Source organism: Zalophus californianus, chromosome 5 (genome assembly GCF_009762305.2).
Source record: "Zalophus californianus isolate mZalCal1 chromosome 5, mZalCal1.pri.v2, whole genome shotgun sequence".
In the NCBI taxonomy this organism is placed as follows: Eukaryota; Metazoa; Chordata; class Mammalia; order Carnivora; family Otariidae; genus Zalophus; species Zalophus californianus.
The window spans coordinates 34674397-34695661 of record NC_045599.1 but is presented as its reverse complement, the minus strand read 5'-3'; the positions used below and the strand labels follow the sequence as shown (position 1 = coordinate 34695661).

Sequence of the window (21265 nt, the reverse complement as noted above, 5' to 3'; positions counted from 1 at the left end):
TATGCTTAAATGGCTCTCCTTTGGTCCATTCAGGATTTGCTTGGATTTATGCTGGGGGTGGTGGGGAAGGAGTCAGCCTTTTTCTTAAAGATACAATTTTGAGAATAAGCAAACCAAGAAACTATTCCTCCAAAGTAACTCTTCTTTGGGGCATTTTTATTATTAAGTGTCTCAATAATTAAGGAGGGGGGAAATCATGATTTCTCTTTCCGTGGAATCCCAATGACTATCAGCAGAGTAAGATGATGTTGTTGGAGAGGCTGGAGGTGGTGTGATTTAAGACTTGTATTTTCCAAGTAAAATTTAGGTTCAGCAATGAATGGTCTATCACCATAGGCAAAGCAGGTAGGTCTACACTGTACTAACTTGACCCATTAGCAGCATTGCCACCAGAGATCTTAATTACAGAGGCAACAAGAAGGCCCAAAACAGGAGACAGGAGCAAGTGATATCATAGAAGCCAGGCGAAGCAATTATACCATCTTTAACAGCTACAGGTTGGCCCCACTATAATTCCATAGAAATGGCAGCAGGGATGGTGGCTGTTATTGTGTCATATAGATTTTCTATACAAAGAATGAAGAAGCCAACACTATCCACCCCAATGTTCATTTCTTTGCTTTACCGTGTCTTGAAAGAAGAGATTTTAAAATAAATTCTTAGAGGAAAAAAGATAATCTTAAGATGAACAACCTGAAATGCCTAGCATATTTTAAAAAAAAAAAAGGCCGCCTCCTCATTGCAAAACCATTCTTATTCTCATCAGTATTGAACTAAAGAATTCTAGAAACCCAATAATGATTCTCCCAGAAGTTATTTCTAGCAAGGCTATACATTTTGTTTCCTGCTGACAGATCCAACTGAAGATTGGCTGCATACACTCCTAACTAGTTCAATTGGTTACAATATATAAACAATTTGGGGTGGAGTCTGTGAACCCTTCTGTGGCAACAATTCTCCAGTGGAAAAAAACTCATAGACTATAAAGTCATCTTATTAGTGTGGTCCCACTGGTCACATGGGAAACCTGAGAAGTATATATGAATGGGTTAGGAAAAATTCGACCGCCACTATGAGACGTTTTATTAACATGCACGTTACTCTAATGGTGATGACAAACTAATCTTTAAGAAATATTTTAAAAATCATACTTATATTGCTAATCTATTACTGTATCGTAAGCAAGATGAGTGTAAAAGTAATTTTACTTCTAAAATTTAACAATTATCTTTTCTCTCCTGTCTATGTTAAAAGCACTTACCTAAAACCAGGAACACCCACCAGAGCCAGTACTGACCATCAAAATATCCAGGGAAATAGGTGGAAAACTGAAAAATAAAAGCAAATTAATTTATAGTAGTTTAGCGGGTAGAAGTTCACATTTTAACTTAAGGGCACACAAAACACAAGACTTTCATACACTAATGCTGTCATTTAGCTCTCAATTTTTTTAAGCGGAAATATTTTACATATTACTGACTTGAAATGATTATCATATATGCAGATGTATTTCCTTTCGTGGAAAGTCAATCTCAAAATATGATTCTGGCTTTACAGACTCTTTGTTTTGAAGTTCTCTAATCTGTTTATTTTTTATTTTTATTTTTTTTTTTTAAAGATTTTATTTATTTATTTGACAGAGAGAGACACAGTGAGAGAGGGAACACAAGCAGGAGTGGGAGAGGGAGAAGCGAAGCAGGCTTCCCGCGGAGCAGGGAGCCCGATGCGGGGCCCGATCCCAAGACCCTGGGATCATGACCCGAGCCGAAGGCAGACGCTTAACGACTGAGCCACCCAGGCGCCCCTAATCTGTTTATTTTTTTTAAAGATAGTCTTCCCCACATAATATTCATCCTTCTAGAAATATGGGTTTTGTTATTTAAAGATTTTATTTAAATTTATTTGCCAGAGAGGGAGAGAGAGCACAAGCAGGGGGAGCAGCAGGCAGAGGGAGAGGGAGAAGCAGGCTCCCCGCTAAGCAGGCAGCCCGATGCGGGGCTCGATCCCAGGACCCTGGGATCATGACCTGAGCCGAAGGCAGACGCTTAACCGACTAAGCCACCCAGGCGCCCCTAGAACTATGTTTTGATGATACTTTTACTTTGGTTGCCCAGTGCCAAAACCAATTATTTTGTTCCCCTTGTTCCAGGTATGCCTTGACCTTGGAAGCTTTATCATGTACATCACAATAATCCCATTCCTTTGCAAAATAATGGCACATTCTGGCCAATGGCAAGTGAGGGCTGCTGAGGTTTTCCTGCACTTGGAGAGCAAAGGAAGAGAAGAAATTGTTTTCTTTCTCCTGTTGAGCACGGCTGTGCCTCTGCTGTGATGCCTGAAACTGCCATAGGCGTTAGAACCCTGCCGGAGGGGCAGCCGTACCGACATGCTGAGCAGAGGCGTCGACTGTCCCTGACGATGTCAAGGAAACACTGATTTAACTCTCCTCCACGGCAGGACTTGTTTCCATGGGAAATAAATTTTCCCCTCTGTTTTCTAAGCCATTTTGAGCTCAGTTTTCTGTTACTTCCAGACAAAGGCATCCTGATACGAGTTGATTCATTCAATTCAGTTTTAACATTTTAGTCAGCTTAGTGAAAATTTTAGTTAAAAAAAAGATTGGTAACTAATGTTATCTGTTTTCTATTGGGGGCTTTGATATCCAAGAGTTTAACACAGTTTGTGCACTAAAATACAGTATATTATTTCTTAGAATAACAATTTAAGATTTAGAGAAGGAATAAAAAACCTCTTTAGGGCTTGGGTTCCTCACCTAAGTCCGTGGCTTAGATGAGTAATGTATTAGCTGCCTGGGGGAAAAGCCCATAACTTTTAACAGATTCTCAAAGGACTCAGAATCCTATGTGTTAACAATGTTAACAACTGGTTAAAATCAATCAATCAATCAATCTGAAAAAGTCCAGTGGTCAGTCAACACCCACTAATTAGTTAATAATGCCAATATATGATGAATACATTGATTTTTATCTACTAAGTTGACAAAAGCAATAAATTTACCTGAAATCACAGTACACTTTAAGAGATTAGATCTTTTAAAGTATAAATTACTTCAGCAATTCTGACTACCTGATAATTCCCAAATCACTGAAGATTTCTAATACACTTTAGAGATAAGGCCCCCTAATGGAATAGCACTTGTTAAACAGTTTCAGCTTCCAAACATTTTGGCATAACCAATGATGCTACTGATAAACAACCCTGGAAAGGAGGCGGGGGGGGGGGGGGGGGGGGGGGGGGGGGGGGGGGGGGGGGGGGGACAAAGAAAAGGAAAGAGGGAAGAAGAAAGACCAAAACTTTAATAGAATTAATGTGAGGAATGCCTGTTTTTTGAGACACCAAAGAAGTGGTATCTTTCCTTTTTTTTACAAAAACAACTAATTTCAGAACAAACACCTACATTAACATATCATAAACATTAAAAGCAGAGAAACAACTTAGGAACAACCTGTAGGATAGATACCTTGGGACCACCAATATTCACTAGATTTAACTATAAAACTTACATGCATGAACCACCTGAAAATGATTTAGGTTCAACTTCATGAAACCAGAACAAAGACAAACCTAAAATCATTTTAAACATAGAAATAATGTAAAAAAAAAAAAAAAAAAATCAAATAGTCAAAGTTATTCTACTTATTGTTTCTCTACAGGGTCTATCTTTTCTGGTATAAAACTTACCCTGACAATCAGGATCCACTTAATTAGAGAGAGACCAAATCCTGAAATGGCCCCATACCTTCCTGCAGCTGAGGTGGTCAGGCAAAAAGACAGAAAAAATCCAATCCAGTTAAAGAGGAATGCCACTGTAAAGGCAGAGAAGAAAAAAACCATGTCAGATATGTCCTGTTACCCAAGAAGGAAGAGTGATCTCCACACTTGCTTCTGCTTAAACGGCTTTTCCAAGGATAAAAGACAGCCCAGCCCAGCCCACCCACCATAACCCTTGCCCTCCCCTCCCCAAAACATCCATTTTTTGTCTTCTTCCCCAAAACAAACAAGAAACCATCTGCTCTGAATATCAGGCATTACACTATTATGTCTGCTGCTATTTACTTTCAAAAATGCTTTAACATTCACCAAACCAGGGGCGCCTGGGTGGCTCAGTTGGTTAAGCGACTGCCTTCGGCTCAGGTCATGATCCTGGAGTCCCGGGATCGAGTCCCACATCGGGATTGAGTCCCACATCGGGCTCCCTGCTCAGCAGGGAGTCTGCTTCTCCCTCTGACCCTCTTCCCTCTCATGCTCTCTATCTCTCAAATAAATAAATAAAATCTAAAAAAAAAAAAAATTTTCACCCAACTGTATACTTATGACTTGTACCCTTTATATGTTACACTTTAGTAAATAAAATCTGATTCAAGTTATTCATCCCCCTACTTCTATGAATTCTGACAGCTTACATAATGTTACCACTAAAAGTACTATGTTTCCTTTATATCTTTTTAATATAGGAAATTAAAAAATGGCTGCTCACTTCTAAGTGACACACATGGAAAGATGAATGCAAAATAACACCGAGGAGGCAAAAAAAAATTCAGTTGACTTTGATCTGTCAGAAAATAGAAGCATGCAAAAAAAAAAAAATTCCATCAGACTAAGGCCTTTAATTCCTACTCTACAGGTCAGGTATGAGTAGGAGCAATGCTAAGGATCTTTGCAGACCCAAAACATGAGGCTCAGTTCACGTAAAAATATAGCATCCCCAAAACTGCTTCAGTTATATTTTCTATATATAGTCGTAGAAATAGAAGACAGAGGGATAATAAGATAAAAGTGAACTAAGCTCTGAACATCTCAGTAAAAGGCATCAAATAAGCACAATGTATTAAAATATTAGCTCACCTAGTCATTTTAATTCAGTCAGATTCACCCATAATTCAAAGCACTCCAGTTTGTGGGAGGTGGCTCTGCTATGTGTATTTACTTACTGAAAAAAGTTAACATGAAAATCCCATCATTTCCTATCCTCAGCTGGTCAGCATCATCAAAGTCATCCCGACCCACAAAATCCTCATCCTAAGTGAAAAGAAAAAAGAGTAAGGTAAATTCACAATGAATTACTCATAGGCAAATGAAAGGCATCAAGAAAAGTAAGGAAGGGGAAAAAATGAGTACCAAGGAGAAAATTTACTGCTTTGGCTCAATTTAAAACTATGAGCATTGAGGCTCAGTATGTGTTAAAATTTTCCTTTTGTCTTTTAAGTAGAAGATCTAATTAGAGAAAAAAAATCTTTCTTCCATCGCTACTGTTTTCTAAACGAATTGTTTATTTTATAACCCAAGTTCTTTAACAATGAGCTTCAAAAATTATAAAGTTCAATGGGAAGTATTAACTCATATATATCTAAAGCAAAGATATATATTTGGCTTACGTTCTAAAATCACTAACCCAGGAGGCGCCTGGGTGGCTCAGTTGGTTAAGCGACTGCCTTCGGCTCAGGTCATGATCCTGGAGTCCCCGGATCGAGTCCCGCATCGGGCTCCCTGCTCAGCAGGGAGTCTGCTTCTCCCTCTGACCCTCCCCCCTCTCATGTGCTCTCTCTCTCTCAAATAAATAAATAAAATCTTTAAAAAAATAAAAAAATAAATTCACTAACCCAGGGCCTGCTGGGGGCCCAGAATATTAGTAATCCAGGACCTATTAAGGAGCTCAAATGCTTTATGAGATGTGGGAGGAAAAGGAGAGCATGATCACACATGAAGAGGCTATAGGGCTGCCCACTGCTCAACTCCATAACCATTTGTTCACATTAGCATATAGGTCTGAAACAACCTCACTTCCAAGCTTATTAGCAGATAGGATCCTTTCCATCCTAACTTGAAAACATAATACTCCAAGTCTAGAAGGAACACGATCCTCACCAACATTAACACCCACATATGTGGCCCACTTTTTCAACTGATGTAGGTTATGTGTTGAAATACCGAAAAATATATGAATATACACTTAGAAGTAAAAGTGATATTTGTACAGTCCAATGAAGGTTCCCCAAATGAAAAAAAAAAAAAAAAACTTTAGAGACAGTCCAAACTCTTCCTACACAGACAGAAAGGGGGCTGGGAAGTCCATAACAGGCCTGGGGAGGGGGTACTAGAGAAAGGAAAGTGTCGGTGGCAGCTTCCATCTCTAACTTATTAACATATTTCTTCTCCTGTTAGAAAATTCTTATAAGAATGTGTTTGTTTTATGTTTTTTAAAATACTATACCCAGTTTCTGACTTCATATTAGGAAAAATAAGGCTTTGCCTAATTAGACACTAATTGGTTTTTTGCATAAATACTCGAAGATATACTACAAAAGGACATGGAAGTAATTTCTAGTTATACTGCAGGTGCCTTCTAACTGTTCTTCCTGTCCTTGGGATCTCTACTACTGGATTCCTCCTACAAATTTTGCTCGGTTAATGTTTCTAAAATACCATACTTGTCTTATCCCTGCTCAAAAACTTTGATTGAAAGAGTCTGTGTGACCTACATGTAAGTCTAATTGCCTCAGCCTTGCATTCACAACATTCTACAACCTAGAGTCTGGTCACAAACTCCTTGCTCAAGCAAAATCAATTACTACATTCACAGACCCTACCCCACACAGGGCTGGATTCACATCTGCTTTCTGCCCTTTTCCCTCTGGAATGTTCTTATCCATCAAAACTCAGGGCCCACTTCAAATCCCATCTTCCCCGCAATCACACAGTAAAAAGTCACAGCTCTTAATGCTCACTGCACTTGTACTGCTGCTTAGGTATTGGTATGTGTGGTCCTTTTCCCCAGCTATATTTAAGTCCTTGTATGTAGGAGTATTGCCTTACTCCAAGTTTTCTACCTATCCACTGCAAAGTACACAGCACACTGTATAAAAAAGTGGTCTACACGTTTGCTAAATAATGTTTAAACAGGTTCCTAAATATGTATACTTGTCAAATAAAAGTATTCTAAGGAGTTCTGCTATTAATCAGAGCTGATCACTTCGTCTATTTCCATGGGACAGTTACCATAGAGTCTAACAAGACTACAGAATACACACAGGATTAGGGAGTCTGGAATATCTGGGTGTGACTCTCACCTATGCTACCTATTAGCTGTATGAGTTTGGGCCAATCATTTAATCTCTCTGGCCCTCAATTTTTGCATCTGTAAAATGGGGATAATATAATCTCTACCTTGCAAGGTTATCGTGAAGACTTCAAACGATATATTGGAAACTGAGCACAGTACCAAGCATGTCATTTGCTCCCAATACATGGTTATTACATTAAAACTGTTTTGCCCTTAGACCATAAGCTCCTTGAAGGTTGCTAGTTTCTCCCTGGCACCTCCAAGAACTGAGCACACATCACCATATGGGATCAGCCTAGACTGGGCTTATAAACTATTATTTCTGCCAAGCAGTGGTTTCAGAAGCCCCATCACTCATAATAGGTGTGGTCTGTAAACAGTCTACGACCATAAGGCCTGAACTTCTGGGACCTATGCCATTGCACTGCCCAGGTTAATCTTCTGTTTTTGTTCTTATCATTCACTCTGGTTTCCTGCCAGGACTCGAGTCTGGAACCCTGACTGCCCCACATTCCTAGGGAATGGCTCCTACTCCATCTTTCCCACTATCTGGCCTAAGGCCCTACCCACATCCCCTTCAATCTGGATGAGTATTTGTGAAACCACATCTAGTCACTTGCAGATCTGACATCAAGAACAAAGAGTGCCCCAAAGTCTCCTCCTGGCTTTCATCACACCCAGTGCCCCCTCCCATGAATCAACATCAGGCCAGATGGGATCTAAATTCACTATGTCCCCACAGATGCAGCGGTCTGGAATGCTGCTGGCATGAGGTTCATCGAGACAATTGCTGGGGCCCTTTTTTAAGTCTAATTCTACAAAGTTGAACTTATTCTCTCTACAGATCTCCCCAGCAGCTATCTACCTAACACCAAAATATGAAGTGTGCAGAATCAAGGCAAACAGTGTATTTGCTAAATCAGTCCCTGCTCTAAGACATTTCAGTCAGGGCAGGAAAGTTGAGAGAATGGTTGTAATAGTAGAGATACAGGGAAAATAAGCTGGCCTGACTAGTGATTTTCTGCTGATTTGTACCTTTTAATGCATCATTTTCTGGAAGAGGTAAGAGTTTGTTATCCCAAAAGAAAAGGTACTTGTTTTTAAAAATTAGCTGTACTTCTACTAATCAGTACAATCATAAGGAATACATCAAAAGTAAATAACGAAAGGAACCTAATTCCATCAAGCAGCCAGCAAGTAACATGGTAAATTGGACTTACTCTTCCAGGAACCAAGGGGATAGTAGCTTCAGCCTTGGTTCTCTCAGCCTCATCATAGCTGGGCAGTGTTGTCGCCACATTGTAAGACGGAGGCTTTGGAAATCCACACTCGTCTTTGTAGTCAAAATATGCTGCAGAATAAAAAGGAAGTCACAAATATCTGACCATTAGCTAAACTAAGGAAAAAGAAGATTTCCACTAACTCTGGCAAACAAAAAACAGCTGTTCCTCTAAGAGTACATATAGAATAATTGAATCAAAATGTTTATGTATGAATATGAGATCAAGAATGATTTTTAAATTTATCCACCTTTCAATTATTTAAATTTATTCATTTAAATCACTCTGCCTTCCCCTCCAAATGCCTTTAAACACATTTTCAACTGTTATATGGTATGTTCACAAAAGGCATTTAATATTAATAGTGGTATAAAGACAGCATTTAAGTCAAAAATACCTCACCTGTGTGTGTGTGTAAAGCTATACCATGGTTTCCTCCCATTTATAAACAGGAAAACCAACTTAACAAAGAAGTTAAAATTCATTTCTCACAGGTTTGTTTTAGCATTTTGATTCTTACACATTAGTTTTACCATGTACTGTTTTCTATGATGGGCCTAAGGTAACTAATTCAGTTCCAGAGCCATTATTTATTTGAATTGAATCTTTCATTTCCTCTTTTTAATGTTGCATCTTCATTCTCATTAACTCCTATTACAAGAAACTCAATATTTATTAGAAAAGAGCTATTTAAAAATGTATTAAAATTCTGCACAATTTTTAAAAAACAAGCATTTTGAAAAAAAAAGTCCTATAGTTCATCAAGATTAACATTTTTCTTTCTTTTTTCCTTCTGGTTAATTGTAATTAACTTCCAGTTTTACTGTAACATTATTACTGAAATCATGATTCAATACAGTTCACTTCATTAACAAAAAAAAGAAGAAAAAGTCTATTGTACTTGCATGGGCAGAAAAAGCATTTTATAAACTTCGACACCTTCCTGATCATAAAAACCCTCAGCAAATGAGGAATAAGGGAAAACACCCTTAATCTGATCATAAGTCTCTATGAAAAACCTAGAGTAAATATCATAATTGTAAATTTTTAAGTTTTCTCCCCTAAAATTAGAGATTTAGACAAAAGTGCCTACTCTCACTACTTATCAAACATTACCTTAAAGGTCCTACTAGTTGATATAATATAGCAAGAAAAGGAAATGTAAGACATAAGTATTAGAAAGGAAGAAAATAACTGTCCTTAATAATTATGGATGACATGATTATAGATGTATCAAACCCAAGAGTATCTACAGACAAGAACTAATATATGAATTTTAGCAAAGTCTCTGCATGCAAAGTCTCTGGATGGATATAAACCATCAACTGTATTTCCATACACTACCAACAAATAGAAAATAAAATTATATATGGAACATTTTTTACAACAGCACGAGGAATAAATCTAGTAATAAACATGCAAGTCCTCAATATTGAAACCTACAAAATACTATTGAGAGGATTAAAGAAGATCTTAATTAGATGGAGAGATAATATCATGTTTACAAACTGGAAGCAGTATTATAAAGATGTTAATTCTCTTCAAACTGACCCCCAGATTCAGTGCAATTCCAACTACAATTCCAGTTTTTGTTTTGTTACATTTTTTATGGAAATTGACAAGCTAATTGTAAAAGGCATTTGTAAATGCAAAAGGCCAAGAAAAAACAAAGCAATCTTGAAGAACAGAAAGTCTGGGGGCGCCTGGGTGGCTCAGTTGTTAAGAGTGTGCTTTCAGCTCAGGTCATGATCCTAGGGTCCTGGGATCAAGGCCCGCATTAGGTTCCCTGCTCCGTGGGAAGCCTGCTTCTCTCTCTCCCACTCCCCCTGCCTTGTGGTCCCTCTCTTGCTGTGTCTCTCTCTGTCAAATAAGTAAATAAAATCTAAAAAAAAAAAAAAAAAAAGTCTGAATGACCTACTTTACCAGATATCAAGATTATAAAGCTCTATAATTGAAAGTTTAGTAGAGGATGGGCATAAAAATAAACAGACCAAAGAACAATAAATGATTCCAAAAACAGATCCACTCATATGTGGTCACCTGATTTACAGTAAAGGTGACCCTGAGGAGCAGTGAAGAAAGAATGGTCTTTTTAATAAATAGCGCTGTATGAAATGGCTGTCCATAAGGAAAAACAAATTAATCTTGACCACTACCTTACACTACACAGAAAAAAACAATACCCGATGGAACAGAAATCTAAATGTGAAAAATAAAATATCACAGCCTTTAGAAGAAAATATACGAAAACGTGTTACTGAAACTAAAGCTGTTGGGGCGCCTGGGTGGCTCAGTCGTTAAGCGTCTGCCTTTGGCTCAGGTCATGATCCCAGGGTCCTGGGACTGAAGCCCGCATCAGGCTCCCTGCTCAGCGGGGAGCCTGCTTCTCCCTCTGCCTTCAGCTTCCCCTGCTTGTGTGTGCTCTCTCTTTCTGACAAATAAATAAATAAAATCTTTAAAAATAAAATAAAATAAAAGTCTGGTTGTTTATATGGTGCCTGGGTGGCTCAGTCAGTACAGCATGAGACTCTTGATCCCAGCGTCATGAGTTCAAGGCCCACACTGGGTGTGAAGCCTACTCAAAATAAAAATTAAAAAAAATTTTCTTTTAAAGTTTGGTTGTTTATTTATTTATTTTTAAGGCCCCTGTGTATTTAGATGAAATGCCACAAAACCCAAAGACTTTATTTGAGAGCGTATTCTTCAGGCTCTATTCTAGAAATAGTTTACCTCTACCTTATACCCAATCTTAAGAATCTTTGTTATTTGCTGTTGAGGCCCACAGTAAGATTAACAAAAACAAAGGAGAAAGAGATTAAAGGGACTTCATAAGGACAGCTATAGGAAATACCATCTAACAGCAAAGGGAGAATTTGATTCTTTAACCAAAGTTCTACAAATCTCAGTGAATAAAGGCATCACTATAGTATAGGATAGAATACCTTCTAGAGAATGTTTCTGATTGTAACCTAAATCATAAGGAAAAATTTAAACAAAGAATATGACATGTAAGTGAATAAGAGAGAGAAGTGTTTGAGAAAGATTTCTATTGAAAATGGTTGTTAAGATTTTATAATTACAGAGAGTAGAAACTAAGATATTCAGGAAAAAATTACCTCCTAATGATTCTGGGTACTTAAATACAAAGGACTTTTATCATTAATAAAACAGGGATCCAACTTTCTTATTAACCAGCTAGAATTTTCACTGGATGTTTTTCTAATGGAAAACCAGTACTTATAGTCTGGGTAGAAATGAGTAAATATGGCATGGCACTGTGATTCTTTCTCAAGTCTTGGTGTTCTCATTCGATTCCATGAGACACCCTAGAATTCCTCAAAAAACTTTAACTTAGCATTGTTAGTTTTCGATGCTTATAAATAAAATTAATACAAGGAGACAGGGTTCAAAATTTGAAGCCAGAATGGAGGTAAAAAACTTTCTGACCCATGTTCTTCTTCATTATAATGGCAGCCTCAGGGCCACAGAGACCAACAAATTTAATCCCACATCAACGGACAATAGCTGCCCCAAGTGCTGTATAGAGAAGGATTCTGAGGCTGTGTTTGGATAAATGCTGTCTTCAATTTGCCTATCTACCCTGGGAAAAGGATGGGTTCAGTGGTGGCACCGTGGGCCATATACTTGCCACACTGCCACACTTCTCTGTCAGAGAAAATGGAAGATGTTCCATCAAAACTGGTCAATTTCCGGCAACTAAAGGAGAGGTGCTCATCAGGCAGCTTTAAGCTACCCAAAGTCCTCAACTGTCGAGGTTTTCTTTCTCTTCCCCATCCTTTCTATATAAACAGGTGAAAAAAGACAGTCTGGCATAAGATGTGAAGATGAAAGATTACTTAAGGAGGGCTTAAACTATGAGAAACATCATGAAAGAGCTGAGAGACTTCCAGGTTTTTTTATTAAGAATTTACTAACACACGGCACCTGGGTGGCTCAGTTGGTTAAGCGACTGCCTTCGGCTCAGGTCATGATCCTGGAGTCCCGGGATCGAGTCCCACATCGGGCTCCCTGCTTGGCGGGGAGTCTGCTTCTCCCTCTGACCCTCTTCCCTCTCGTGCTCTCTACCTCTCATTCTCTCTCTCTCAAATAAATAAATAAAATCTTTAAAAAAAAAAAAAAGAATTTACTAACACAAAAGAAATCAAACGTACTATGTTCCAGGTCACAGGCACTAGAATCACAAAGAGCAAAACAATTAATGAGGAAACTACAAAAAGAATAAAAATCAGATGATCACCTGGCTGCTTAATTTCTACCTCCTTTATATTCTGTTGGAATGAAATTGAGTTCCATAACAAGCCACAATGAAATGGAGTTTTAAGTGTTTTTCAGAACAGTAACATGAGCCCCCCCCCCCACACTTTTGGCAATAAACTACAAATAATGTCAGACTTTTTAGGGAAAGCTGAGGTAAAGGCAAAGACGAATAGACACATACTGGACAAGCCTCTGGCCAAGTGCATTTCAAGAGTTCAAGAGTCACCTTGCCCAGTTACCTACCTGCACTCTCCGCAGAGATGCTGCTGTAAGGTGGAGGAGCGTCCCCTACTGCCTGTTCTGGCTCTCCAGGCTCTTCCTCATTCTGCAACTAAATAAAAATTCCACATTTTAATCCAAGTACAAAGCCCCTTAGAGAAGAACCTGAAAACTGGAATAGCCCTTCTGGGAAGCTATCTGGTAACATATTTCAAAAGCCTTAAAATGTGTAAATCTTTTACAAAGTATTCTGATCTCAGGAATTTATCCTAAGGAAATAGTCAAAGAGGCAAAAAAGGGGTACATAAAAGTTACTGCAGCAAAAAATAGAAACAACCTAAATTCCACTCACAGGGGACTTATTAAAAAAATTATAGTTCATCTCACAAAGGATCACTAAGCATCCATAAAAATGAAAATAGAGAAAATGTGATGGCTTGAACAGATATTTATGCTGTACTGTTACATGAAAAAAGCAAAATCTCCCAAAGAGTATGCATAATATAATTTGGTTGTGAAAGATACCCGAAGGTCTAGAATGAGAGACAACTACAGGTTACAATGTTTATCTCTAGCTGATACAATCATAAGGGAATTTTTCCTTTTTGTTGTTTATGTGTATATTTGAATTTTTTGTAATGAACATTTAGCACTCGTATAACTTTTTAAGTCAGAAAAATAACCTAGGGGTGCCTGGGTGGCTCAGTCATTAAGCATCTGCCTTGGGCTCAGGCATGATCCCAGGGTCCTGGGAATGAGCCCCGCATCGGGCTCCCTGCTCAGCGGGAAGCCTGCTTCTCCTTCTCCCACTCCCCCTGCTTGCGCTCCTTCTCTCGCTTTGTCTCTGTTAAATACATAAACAAAATCTTAAAAAAAAAAAAAGAATCTAATAATAATCTGTTAAAGATAAATCACAGCAAACCAAGGTTTGCCACTATATTTATTCAGTGTGCACAGGAAATTAAATCTTAAATAACTGAGACATTTACAAAAACATAAAATTCTACATAATTCTACATATATAACCTCTGTTAATAAATCTCCCTCTTCCTATCTCAGCCATTTTCTCTGTAAAATCTACAGCCCCAGTTACTTTAAACAACTCACATTGAAAAGTGGGTCTTTCTGCCATTGCCAGTCTGGATAGTCTACCCAACTCATCTTCATAGAACATCTGATTTAATTTTTCTAGTGTGACAATTAACTACAGTTCATTTAAAAAGATTAATTGGCTGAGAATAGGAGTCAATCTGTAAAGTTATAACAGAGTATTTATCGATGTAAATAACTTGGGGGTCCGGGTCCTACTATACGCCATCATAATATACGGAGCCACATGAGCCACTTGTAAAATACACACCTCTCTAAACTGACTGCAACGGAGAACTCCATCTTGATTTGAGACAGGAAAACTGAGAGCCTGACCTCCAGTAACATGAAGTAGAGCTCCCTAATTCCTTAAATTTTTAATTAACCATCTCAGTCTCTACTCCCTATGCTATTATGCTATTCAAAATCAGAAGCCAACAAAACTTTTCTGATGAACACTGCAACGTATTCAATTTCAAAGGAATTCTTGTGCCAAATTATCATCAACATCTCCCATCCAGGCACATTTTTTTGAACCCTAGAACTCTAATGTTAAACTTAGGGCACCCCCAAAAGAACTGTATTGTAACCTAAGACGAATTTCCTTTTAAAGAAGGCATATAGGGCAAAATAGCTACAGTAAAGCCACATGTTCCTGGGACAGTAAATTATTTAAACAGAGTTCCTAGAGCCATGGTTCATTTTTAATTCTTTCAACATTATAAGAAGCTCTAGACAGGGTATTCTCAGCCTACTCCCACCTAACCACTTTTGCCCTGAGAATGTCACAAAAAAGTCAGCAGCAAAAACAGAGGCAATACGGACTTTACAAGAATATTACCTCAATATACTGTGGCCAGTCATGTTCTTTATCTAAACCAAGCCTGGAATTTCTGACCCGCTTTAGATTTCCTGAGCTTGGTCAAATAATCATGTTACCTCTGCATAATTTAGGGTTTAGAAAGGAAGCGTGATAATTCTGAGAAATACAGAAGTCCAGAGAATAAAGAGGTCTTACATGCCAGTAACTATGAGATAGGTTGCCTGTCTCCTAGCAACCTGGAGATGTGCAATTTGATCATCCCACACCAAGGTACGAGATAACAGAGCAAAGAAATTCCTACTGTCTCAGAAACCCCCATTTTCTCTTCAGTGAGGGAACAAACAAACATTTCCAGGTGAAGTTTCTCCCCTCCATTAAACTTCACCATTTAGAATCATGTACTAATACCATTTCCAACTGAAAACAAACAAAGACGATAAAAAACACCCACTATGACTTTGGAGGCTCCACATGCTGGGATGATCGATCCCAAGACCTCACTCTACAGGCTTCCCAACACTGGCCTATTTTCTATATGCTGGTGATAAGTTTAGGCTCCACCAAGAAATGCGTTTAAAATAAAATACTACCAGGTGGGAAAAAAGAAAGGGGCAACCACCTGCTGCAAGTATCTAGTGACCACCATCTGTGTGAATAGTAACTTGCTAAACAACAGAATCCCTAAGTATTTATCTTTTTACACTTGGGGGTCATCTATGGCCGTTAATTTGGCTCTGCTAGTCAAACAAATCAGGTGCTCACTAACAAGGGGGGGCTTGGGAAGAACGCACACTAGAACTACAGGTGGACATATCTACAAGGCTATGAAGTTGGTTACTCGGTTTCCAAATGTATTTTTAATGGTCCCCCTTCTGTCCCTGGGAATCTTTCCTGTGCAGCACTCCCTGCCACATCTCTAAGGCTCAGGGATCTTCAGGCTCTCTCCAGAGACTCTCTCAGAGAATCAGGGCCATTGTCACTTTGGGGCTGGTGTTGGAAAGATGCCCAGTGTCTTCCATCAACAAGGTCAGTGGGAGCATGAGTCCAACCTGTCACAGAATCCTGGCTGTAGGGGACAGTGTGAGAGGCAGGGCTGGACCGTGGGAAGACCTGCTGCTCTCTCCCTGCTGTGCTATTAGGTGTGGTGGGTGGGGAGAATCCTTTGATTGTATCTATGACAGATAATAAATACCCACTGGGGACTGATTCTTTTCTGTCATATAACTTTCCTTAACAATTCTGATCAATTTCACTTATCTCTATTTAAATGGCTTTTTTTTTTCAAAATAGTAATTAATTACACAATTACCTATGCATGCCATAGAGTACTGAGTTTAGTACAAAACTACCTAAAATTACCCAGGTCTCCATCCCTGAGATAGGAATAATCCAGTCATCTGAAAATCTGTCTGGCCTTTCTCTTTACCACACCCCCACTTTCCTGATTACCCATGTTCCACTCTATACTCTGAGTAGACACTGTCATGGCTCCCTAGAAGAACCTTCCCATGTTTCCACTTTGCATATCACAATCTGCTATGGTACCTCTTGGCCTTGATCACTTTCTATTTTTTATTATTTACCAATAATCAGATGTTAATAATGTTTTGTCCTCTAGATTTAGCCAGAGAAAGGCAGCACGTCTAAAATAAAGAATGTGACTCCTTCTTACTACATTCCTCTGTGTCCTATCTATATTGTTGCTATTAGAATTATATACATGACATTTTACCTAAACAACAGTTTAACAAATCTCCCATACAGAAATCATACATAGTTCGGGCACCTGGGTGGCTCAGTTGGTTAAGCGACTGCCTTCGGCTCAGGTCATGATCCTGGAGGCCCTGGACTGAGTCCCGCATCGGGCTCCCTGCTCAGCGGGGAGTCTGCTTCTCCCTCTGACCCTCCCCCCTCTCATGCTCTCTCTATCTCATTCTCTCAAATAAATAAATAAAATCTTTAAAAAAAAGGAAATCATACATAGTTCTAGTTCTAACAGAAGTAAACTAGATTTTAACAAGTTTACAGACACTTATACCCTGCAGGTTTAAATTCTTAAACTTGAGTTCCCACTCCAGCAAGAAAAGCCTCCTCACTCCTCTCCCCTAAGAAGTTCTAAAGATGGTCTTCCATTTAGAAATGAGCTGTTTTTAATCAAGAACAGAGCCAGGACTAGGATTAGGCCCAAATTAAGGGCCAACATTTACAACTGCTGGATGGCAGTACCTAAGGCTCTTAAAAGTCACTCTTGGATTCTATTTACTAAGAATGGGAGAGCAAAAAACCCTACTAAACAACTAAGAGAATAACAAAAAAATCCATAAAGCCTTATACATGACAATAGGTACCAAAATATACCTCTTAATTCACACAAACACAACAAGCATGTGGAAAATAACGCTAAACTACCCAATAAATCCATAAAGTTACAAGTATTCACACTATTCATTTTTATCTTGGTTAGGTCCTATTTAAGCAGCAAGAGATCTTGTAAGTTTTAAATCCCTTCTTTAGTTATTAACAATAAGTCTCAAAAAATCCTGGATCAATGCCTAAACTCTAGCTTTAAATGTTATTTTACCACTTATAATTTTAGAGTTAAATCCTAAATCTTTTACCTTACAATGCAATTTTTAGACCTCTCATTACCAACCCACTACTTCTGCATACTCTAAATCCTACCAAATGAGACAGTATAATTACCAGAAAGTAAACAAGCACATTTCCTTAGGTAAACAACCGAGTGTGCATTTTACTCTGTTATTCAGAAATAACCAAAGTTTGTGAGGACTGTGTATTTTCTTTGTTTTTAAATGTAATCTTTATTTACATGGGGCTTCATTTTTTTAAAAAGATTTTATTTATTTTACTTGACAGAGAGAGAGAGAGAGAGAGAGAGAGACAGCACATGCGCACACACACACAGCAGGGAGCAGGCTCCCCGCTGAGCAGAGAGCCCTACTGAGCCACCCAAGTGTCCCGAAGACTATGTATTTTCTACTGTATATAACCTGTAGGTTTTTAATTGTATACTGACTGTAAATTGAGTTATTCTAACATTACCAAATTCTTTACATTCAAGAACAATTTTCTATTATAGTGCTATTAATTAGAGGGTGACATTTAAAATAAGGTAAATAATTCTGACAGAGAGAAACTCACCAATAAAAAAAAAAATCTAATTTAATAATGGGCAAAGAGAGGCACCCGGGTGGCTCAGTCAGTTTTTAAAATCTGCCTTGGGCTCAGGTCATGATCTCAGGGTCCTGGGATCATGCCCCGTGGCAGGCTCCCTCCTCAGTGGGGAGTCTGCTTCTCCCTCTCCCTCTGTGCTTTCTCTTGCTCGCTCTCTCTCAAACAAATAAAATCTTAAAAATAAAAATGGGCAAAGAATTTTAATAGACATTTCTCCAAAGAAGATCTACAAATGGGCAGTATACACAAGATGCTCAATATCAGTAGTCATCACAGAAATGCAAAATCAAACCAAGAGCTATCACTTCAAACCCACTAATATGGCCATAAGAAAATAAAAACGGAAAGTAAAAAGTGTTTTTGAGTATGCAGAGAAACTGAACCTTCATACATTGCCAGCAGGAATATAAAACTGCGACTGTAGAAAAGTTTGGCAGTTCCTCAAAAACAAATTAAACAGTTATAAAAAGACCCAGCAATTCCACTCCTAAGTATATACTCAAGAGAAGCGAAAACATAGTTTCACAGAAAAACTTGCATGTGAATGTTCATGGCAGCACTACTTATAATAGTCAAAATGTTCATCAACTGATGAATGAATAAACAAAATATGGCATATCCATACAAAAGGATGGCTAAGAATAATCCATCCTATCCATAAAAAAAAAAGGAAAGAAGTACTGATACATGCTACATTGCAGATGAAGCTTGAAAGCAGTATGCTAAATGAAAGAAACCAGTCACAAAAGACCACATATTTTATGATTCTGTTTATATAAAATAACTAGAAACAGCAAATCCAAGAAGAGACAGAAAGACTGGTAGTTGCCAGGTGCTGGGGAAGGGAAGAGGAGAGAGTAACTGACTGCTTATAAAGGACCCAGGTTTCTTTTGGGGGGTGATAAAAATGTTCACAGTTATATACTGGTAATAGTTCCAAACCTTGTGAATATAGTAAAAATTACTAAGCTGTGTACTTTAAAAGGGTGAATTTTACAGTATGTGAATTACATCTCAAAAAAAGTATTTTCTAATTTTGAAAACACAAACCTACATAATGTGAATTTTAGTTAAAACAAAACTGAAGAGGGGTGCCTGGGTGACTCAGTCAGTTAGGCGTGGAACTCTTGATCTCCTCTTCGGTCTTGATCTCAGGGTTGAGTTCAAGCCCTGTGTTGGGCTCCATGGTGGGCATGGAGCCTACTTCAAAAAACAAAAAACACACCAAAAAAACTCAAAAAACCAAACTGAAGAGCACTCTGTGCACCTGCTCCTCGGCTCTTGTGTTGGTGTATCCTTCCATCCATGCCACCACCACCAGGCCAGGCATCACAGCAACCAGACTGTCACCAAGTTCTGGGAGTCATCAGATAGCAGGGCAGCGACACTACAGGCACTTACCACAGCGAAAGAGACCTGCAGCTGGAATGGATCAACGGGTACTACACAGGCCAATGGTGGCAAGCACTTCCCCGCCTGTGCTCGTGGGCCTGGAGCTGGGTGCCATGGACTGTGTGCACTCAGGACCCTTTGGGCAAATCTTCGGGCCAGACAACTTCGTCTTATGTCAAAGTGGTGCTGGGAACACCTGGACCGAGGGGCACTACACGGAAGGTACGGGGCTGGTTGACTGGGCGCTGGATATTTTGAGGAAGGAAGCTGAAAGCTGTGACTGCCTGCAGGGCTTCCAGCAGACCCACTCCCCGGGTGGAGGGCCTGGGTCTGGGACGGGTACCCTCCTCCCCAGCAAGATCCAGGAGGAGTACTGAGACAGGATCATGAACACATTCAGTGTGGTGCCCTTGCCCAAAGTGTCAGACACAGTGGTAGAACCCTACAATGTCACCCTCCCAGTCCACTAGATGGTAAGAAACACAGATGAAACCTACTGCATGGATAACGAGGCTCTCCATGACATCTGCTTCAGAACCCCAAAACTAACCACACCCACCTATGGGGACCTCAACCACCTGGTGTCAGCCATCATGAGTGGGGTCACCAGCTGCCTGGGCTTTCCTGGCCAGCTCAATGCTGACCTGCACAAGCTGGCTGTTAGCACAGTCCCCCTTCCCCCACCTGCCCTTCTTCAGGCCCAGCTTTGCCCTGCTGACCAATGGAGGCAGCCACAGTACCAGGTCCTGACGGTGCCGGACCTCAGCCAGCAGATATCTGAGGCCAAGAACGTGATGGCTGCCTGTGACCCCTGCCGCGGCCACTCCCTGACTGTGGCCCCAGGGTTCAGGGGCTCCGTGTCCACGAAGGAGGTGGATGAACAGGTGCTTAACATCCCAAACAAGACCAGCAGCTACTTGGTGGAGTGGATCCCCAAGAACATGCGAACAGCTGTGACATCCCACCCCGGGAGCTAAAACTATCTGCCATCTTCATCGGCAACAGCACGGCCACGCAGGAGCTGCTCAAGTGTATCTCAGAGCAGTTCACAGCCAGGTTCCGGCGCAAGCCCCTCCTGCACTGGCACACGGGCGAGGGCAGGGACGAGACGGACTTCACCAAGGCCGACAGCAACACCAATGACCTGGTGTCCAACTACCAGCAGAACCAGGACACCACAGCCAAGGAGGAGGGTGAGTCCTAGGAGGAGGCAGAGGAAGAGGTAGCCTAGAGCTCTGAGCCAGTAAAGCATGGAAGCTGTGTGAGCTCCTTATTCACTCACAGCCTGTTCTCTGATAGCCATGTCTCTGCGTGCACTTCCTCTTTTTCCTGTTGTGATGTCACACACTGTACAAGACACTACCTTTAAGGCCTTTTTACGGTGGGGAGAAAAAGTCCTGAAAATTAACGGCTCCAAATCATCATTCTCTTGCTAAATCCATGTCTATGCCCCTTAATGGGAGTGAACGGTCCTGATCCCATCAGTATCCTCAGGGCTTAACATGGAACACATACTTGCAAATGGACAAAAATAAAGAAAACACACTGAGCTGCAAACTAATTATAGTAAAAAAAAAAAAAATCCTTAATATTCTCCCCTCCTGACAAAAATATTAGGATCAAGAAATCAAAATAGTTTGGCTAACAATCTATTTTAAGAGCTGAGGATGAGCAGCATTTAGATTTTTCTACTTCAAGAGCTTCCCTAAAGATAATTTTAAAAATAAACACCAGAATTAGACTATCCCCAACAATATGTCTCATGTCAGAAGAAAAAATTAAATGCAAATCCTCTTAATACCAAAATAAAAAAACGATTAAAAGTCAAACTTCACCAAAGCAAAAGAAATCAGAATAATGCCTTAAAAAGTCAATGCAGTAACAGATGAAAAGAAAATGCTAATATCA

General features: G+C 39.5%; 1 protein-coding gene and 1 pseudogene across 1 annotated transcript in view; one reads left to right on the top strand and one right to left on the bottom strand.

Moving 5' to 3' along the window:
- The window catches only part of NDFIP1 (Nedd4 family interacting protein 1), a 52067-nt gene that overhangs the window by 10510 nt on the left and 20292 nt on the right, over nt 1–21265 (bottom strand). Inside the window, exons 2-6 of the mRNA XM_027605454.2 lie at nt 12883–12970; nt 8302–8432; nt 4953–5040; nt 3703–3827; nt 1262–1328 (exon numbers count right to left, since the gene is read on the bottom strand). Coding sequence (XP_027461255.1) covers nt 1262–1328; nt 3703–3827; nt 4953–5040; nt 8302–8432; nt 12883–12970 — 499 coding nt within the window. The remainder of the gene's footprint in view (nt 1–1261; nt 1329–3702; nt 3828–4952; nt 5041–8301; nt 8433–12882; nt 12971–21265) is intronic.
- On the top strand, nt 19456–20588 carry LOC113928996 (annotated as a pseudogene).